Source organism: Onychostoma macrolepis, chromosome 13 (assembly GCF_012432095.1).
Source record: "Onychostoma macrolepis isolate SWU-2019 chromosome 13, ASM1243209v1, whole genome shotgun sequence".
NCBI classification, from domain to species: domain Eukaryota; kingdom Metazoa; phylum Chordata; class Actinopteri; order Cypriniformes; family Cyprinidae; genus Onychostoma; species Onychostoma macrolepis.
In genome coordinates this window covers 27392239-27398258 of record NC_081167.1, presented here as the reverse complement: position 1 = coordinate 27398258, position 6020 = coordinate 27392239, and the positions used below count along the sequence as shown (strand labels likewise).

Below are 6020 nucleotides of genomic sequence, written 5' to 3'. Positions count from 1 at the left end.
GTCCCATTCCTTCTTTAACTAAAAACGTACTTGCAAGTTTCACATATATATGATCATGTCTCCCTTTTTCAATGTATATATATTTTTTAATGTTACAGTCATATGACTGAACAAAACATATTTTGAATGAAAAAACTTTATATATATATATATATATATATATATATATTGTATTGTGCGCTCATAGTTCCATACATTACTTATTGTGTGGAGGTGTGGGGTCACACATATAAATCCAATTTAAATTAAATATATATGTTGCAAAAGAAAGCTATTAGGATTGTTAAAAGGGTTGATTATTACGAACCAACAAATAAATTGTTTATTAATTTACATGTATTAAAATTTGTAGATTTAGTTGAATTATATACTTTACAGTTAATGTACAAAGTTTATAATAATTTACTTCCAAATTGTATTCAGAGGCTGTTCAAAATAAGAGAAAGTCAGTATAATTTAAGAAGATTGTATGTGTTTAAGAAAGTAAGGGCAAGAACTAATGCAAAAAATAGGTGCTTATCTGTTATAGGGGTACATTTATGGAATAAATATGATAAGGAACTAATAGTATGTAAGTCACTTTGTCAATTTGAGAAAATTTATAAAAATAAGGTGATAAATAATTATATGACTCAGTATTAACAAATTGTGGTTGTATTGTTAAAGAATCGAAGTAATAGTTGGAGTGTGTATTTTTGTTATGTTTGTTGTGAATTATGTTTGTACATTTTGGGAAATGTTTTTGTAATATTGTTTACTTTGTATTATTTAACTTAGTGAAAAGTGTCGCCCATTCAGTTAACTATGTATAAAGGGTAGGCATAATAAGCAAGGCTTCTACACCTTTTTCGGTAACTATGTATTTTTATTTACTTTGTGAAAAGCTGTCTGTGAGGACCGGAATAAAATTATTATTGATATTGATTGATTGATATGCAAGGTTAGTGACAATGATCATCTTATTTGGTGTAGTTTTATTAATTTTTTATTGCTGTTATTAGTTTTGTCCTGTTTTACGTTTATACCCAGAATTTTCATTCACTGACACTTAAAACACTTGCAGTACAGACTGTGTGTAATATTAATGAATGTCCCTGTGAATAATGTTCCACTCCACTTTTATAGTCCAGTGATACACTGGAAGACATACAATTCTTTGGAGTTATCTGAAGTGGTGTTAACCGAAATAAAATTAAAAACTAATTTGATGGATTGTTTCCTGTTGACATGCATTGCACAGGATTTGCCAGATTCAGCCGTTTATTAAGATGTCAGTTTCATTTATCAAGTTAATCTGACTCACATCAGTAAAGAAGATAAATACCGTAGTTTTCATTGCCGTAGCTGAACTCATGAACTCTCAGAAGAAATAACAAGCAGGAGACATATGCTTCCATAGGGACACAGATAAACTCTTGGCATCTGTTATGTAAATCACTGCAGGAATGTAAGGAAGCAGGAAACTGTGTTTCTTCTGTGAAGTCTTCTAATTTGTGGACCTTCAAAGCAGCCCAACCTCATTATTCAAAAAGTCTGTTTTACATGTGTTACTTTCAATGAATTTATACTGACAGTCTTAAAAAGCTTCAACTTGTTTTGTTTTATTGCAGAACAAGAACACTTGCAGAGAACGCTACTGAAGGCCTTAATTTCCAATCCTCTCCTCTTCTAGTGTATAATGAATACGTGCTTCTACTCTGGTATTTATGATACAAGCAGTGTCTGTGTTTGGTATCTGAGAGGTCACTGAGTTCATCTCACCCAGGAATGCAGTAACAGCGTTCCACACTATTAACTCTAATCTGCATTAGCCTATATAGACTATTGAAGTTTATGAAAACTCAACAGGATTACATCAAAATTACATCAAGTCAGGGTTGATTATTCCATATTTTGTCTTTGAAACACAAATAGTTCTTTATCTATTTTTTAAAAAACCTTCACTGGACACAGATGAGCAATACAAAAACGTCCCAAGGCTGTTCATAACATCAATCAGATCAAATGACCAGAACTAACTGTTGTGTGGCTGAATGGTTTTGTTTAGCCAAGAACAAAAAACAAGGACCTCTCCAAAGTAGCTGGCAACTAGGCTATTCTTAAAGGCAGGAGGGGGCAGCACTGTCTATTTTTGGTCATGCTATCTAGCAGTAGATAAAGAAGAAGAAGCATGCACGAGAAAGTTTTAAAAGGACTCGAAGATGTTCAGTTCATTGGAACAGTGAGTGAATGTTGCTTCTTTGCAAGTAAGTCCTTTATCATTAGGTTTTAAAATTGTTAACCAGTAGTTTTTAAATAGGTTTACAGTTCAAAACTATAAGGAGGTGAAAGTGAGTTGACAAACGACTGATGTAGGCTATAAATGGGAGAAACGAAGCATTTCAGAACTGTGAATCATTTGATTCTTCTCAAAACGATTCACTGTTTCGAAGCGCTTATTACACTCCACAGGTTCAGGTTGGCGGCATCTGCTGATCAAAACGGTGTAAATGCAAAGACAACTAACCAAACATCAGTCGATGACACTTTTTGCAAACATATTGCGAATGTTTTAAGAAAAGTGTAATTTGTTAAACGCAATCTAAATATCACTGAATAACAACAAAGGTTTTGTAAAAATACATGTTTTGTAGGCAGGGCATGGCATGGCAAACTAGGTCAATAAGAAGCAAATAAATGGTTCTCCTTTTTTATAATACATGTATATATACACACACGCTTTAATGTTTCAGATCAAACAAATTTAAATATTAATCAAAGATAATAAGTAAACACAACATGCAGTTTTTAAACAAAGTTTTTTATTATGAAGGGAAAATAAAATCCAAACCCACATGGCCCTGTGTGAGAAAGTGCTTGCCCCTTAAACCTAATAACTGGTTGTGCCACCCTTAGCAGCAACAACTGCAATCAAGCGTTTGCAATAACTTGCAATGAGTCTGTTACAGCGCTGTGGAGGAATTTTGGCCCACTCATCTTTGCAGAATTGTTGTAATTCAGCCACATTGGAGGGTTTTCAAGCATGAACCGCCTTTTTAAGATCATGCCACAGCATCTCAATAGGATTCAGGTCAGGACTTTGACTAAGCCACTCCAAAGTCTTCATTTTGTTTTTTTTCAGCCATTCAGAGGTGGACTTGCTGGTGTGTTTTGGATCATTGTCCTGCTGCAAAACCCAAGTGCGCTTGAGCTTGAGGTCACGAACAGATGGCCGGACATTCTCCTTCAGGATTTTCTGATAGAGTGCATAATTCAAGGTTCCATCAATTATGGCAAGTCATCCAGGTTCTGAAGCTGCAAAGCAGCCTCAGATCATCACACTACCACCACCATGTTTGACTGTTGGTATGATGTTCTTTTTATGAAATGCTGTGTTGGTTTTACGCCAGATGTAACAGGACATGCACCTTCCAAAAAGTTCAACTTTTGTTGCATCGGTCCACAGAATATTTGCCCAAAAGTCTTGGGGATAATCAAGATATTTTTTGGCAAATATGAGACGAGCCTTTGTGTTCTTTTTGGTCAGCAATGGCTTTTGTCTTGGAACTCTCCCATGGATGCTGTTTTTGCCCAGTCTCTTTCTTATTGTTAAATCATGAACACTGACCTTAATTGAGGCAAGTGAGGCCTGCAGTTCTTTAGATGTTGTTCTGGGTTCTTTTATGACCTCCTGGATGAGTCGTCTTTGTGCTCTTGGAGTAATTTTGGTAGGCCGGTCACTCCTGGGAAGGTTCACCACTGTTCCAAGTTTTCTCCATTTGTGGATAATGGCTCTGACCGTGGTTCGCTGGAGTCCCAAAGCCTTAGAAATGTCTTTATAACCCTTTCCAGACTGATACATGTCAACTATTTTGTTTCTCATCTGTTTATGAATTTCTTTAGATCGTGGCATGATGTGTTGCTCTTTAAACATGCTTCACTTTGTCAGACAGGTTCTATTTAAGTGATTTCTTGATTCAACAGGTCTGGCAGTAATCAGGCCTGGGTTTGGCTAGTGAAATTTAACTCAGCTTTCTAAAATAATGTGTTTAATCACAGTACTTTCATGATTTAATAGGAGGGGGGCAATTAATTTTTCACATAGGGCCAGGTTGGTTTGGACAGTTTTTTTCCCTTAATAAATTAAATCATCATTTAAAAATGCATTTTGTATTTACTTGCATTATCTTTGTGTAATATTAAAATTAGTTTGATGATCTGAATCTTTTAAGTGTGACAAATATGCAAAAAATAAAAAAATCAGGAAGGGGGCAAACACTTTTTCACACCACTGTATATTATTTTTTATTTATTTATATTCTTGCATCCTGAAACAGGTTCTGTCCCTGGTTCACTGACTTCTAACTGTTGACTCTTTCCTGTTGTTTGCTTATTGCACTAATGCATAATACGTTTCTCAATTCCTCTTAGTCTTATTGGACATGTTTCTTGTGCAACAGGCCAAGTGTGGTGTAAGTGTCCAAATAAATTATAGATTTATTGTAGTATTAATTTATGGGAAATTTGGGTTTTAAGCATAATACTGTTGAGGAATAAATCTGAATATTTTCATCTCTATTCTATCTGTTTCCCGATAGTTGATGGACTGGCATCCTGACTGTATCGACATGAAGCCTGTGATCAAAAAGTATTTTCCTGGAGATCCGAGGTCTGGATCGAATAAGAAGGGTGTTGAAACTTTGGTGCTGAGCAAAATGGAGGAATCAGGTGTGCTCTTTTGCCAACGGCTGAAATATACAGAAAAAAGTACTCCGGTGCCAGATGAAAGTCCTTTGGATATTAAAACAAAAGCCGAAACTTTCATATCCCAGCCGTTAAACTACATTAAGACTTCTGTTAAAAAAGTCAGCAGTGAGACTCCTGTTAAAAAATACATCTGTAAGCTGTGTGGCATGGAGTATCGCCAGAACATAAGCCTGGTGCGTCACATGCGAATACACACCGGTGAGGCACCACATGTCTGTGAACTCTGTGGAAGGGGTTTCCGTCGTAAAGACTGGCTTCAGCTGCACAGCAGTGTTCACACGGGTAACAAACGAAAGCCTGCGAAGAGCTTCAGTTGCGACAAGTGTGGGAAGAAGTTTACTGGCTCCACTGCACTCCAGAGTCATCTGTACAAACACAGAGGAGAGAGGCCATTCGCCTGCGCGTACTGCGACAAGACCTTCTACAGTCAGACCAATCTTAAACGGCATCAAGTCGATTCTCATTCTGACGACAAACCGTTCTCTTGCCCAGTGTGTGGAAGCAGATTCTCACGCCTTTTTTCGCTGCAGAAACACACGCAGACTCACACAAGAGAAAGACCTTTCTCCTGTCCAGACTGTGGAAAGACTTTCAGTAATAAATACTCCATTAATATGCATCGTAAACGGCACTCAGCTAAAAGTTGACGTAATGCACATTCATGCATGTCACATGAATTTCTGATTTATTTTGTTTGTTTTTATTTGTTTGAGCCATGTACCTTTTATTGATGATTTTTCTTCAGAATTTTATCATATTTGTTTAATGTCAAAATAAAGAACATTTTTATCACCTTTTCATCCCTGTTTTTCATGCCCAGATATCAGTTTTTAGTTCCAGGAAAGTGAAAACATTTGTTTCTGGTTCCTAGAACGGACATCCTAACAATCTCTGTTGGTTAGCCAAGAAAGTTTACTTTTAGGTAAACAGACCACTCCCAGAGTGTCTCAGAGACATTCTCAGCACGTTCCCTGAACTTTCTTATTTGGTTCCCGTAAAAAAGAGCATCAGAAGAGCGTTCTGTGTTTGCTACCCTGCTTTAAAAATAAACAGAAGCTCCATTAAAATACTGTTATGAACCATTAGCTTTTTCCAGTAAAACCATTACAAAATTAATTTTTGTAGTGTGTTTTGGGCATTTTTCCAATAGAATCCATCACATACCAGTAGACACCATTACAGTTTTCATTAAAACCAATACAATAACCATTAAATCCATTACATTTTCTATTGTGTTTTGGGCAGGGTTCTATTGTTTTTTTCAGGAGAGTGAA

General features: G+C 36.1%; 1 protein-coding gene across 3 annotated transcripts; it reads left to right on the top strand.

The window, feature by feature from the left end:
- The first annotated feature begins 245 nt into the window (after positions 1-245).
- LOC131552768 (oocyte zinc finger protein XlCOF15-like) lies at positions 246-5402 on the top strand. 3 transcript variants are annotated; one of them, XM_058796845.1, is made up of 3 exons: positions 246-2246; positions 4411-4451; positions 4578-5402. In XM_058796845.1, the coding sequence occupies exons 1-3, from the start codon at positions 2171-2173 to the stop codon at positions 5391-5393; spliced, it is 933 nt and encodes a 310-aa protein (XP_058652828.1). In that variant the 5' UTR covers positions 246-2170; the 3' UTR covers positions 5394-5402. The 3 variants fall into 3 exon arrangements, with proteins under 3 accessions (XP_058652828.1, XP_058652829.1, XP_058652831.1); XM_058796846.1 differs by lacking the exon at positions 4411-4451 and adding an exon at positions 3122-3272 and having other exon boundaries at positions 249-2246; XM_058796848.1 differs by lacking the exon at positions 4411-4451 and having other exon boundaries at positions 251-2246.
- Positions 5403-6020: the final 618 nt, after the last annotated feature.

What these genes read in the sequence shown, in the direction of transcription:
- LOC131552768 (XM_058796845.1), top strand. Translation starts at nt 2,171, where the DNA reads ATGCACGAGAAAGTTTTAAAAGGACTCGAAGATGTTCAGTTCATTGGA. An exon ending in TGAATGTTGCTTCTTTGCAA is followed by an intron (nt 2,247 to 4,410) that starts GTAAGTCCTTTA and finishes AATTCCTCTTAG; the next exon opens with TCTTATTGGACATGTTTCTT. An exon ending in TGCAACAGGCCAAGTGTGGT is followed by an intron (nt 4,452 to 4,577) that starts GTAAGTGTCCAA and finishes GTTTCCCGATAG; the next exon opens with TTGATGGACTGGCATCCTGA.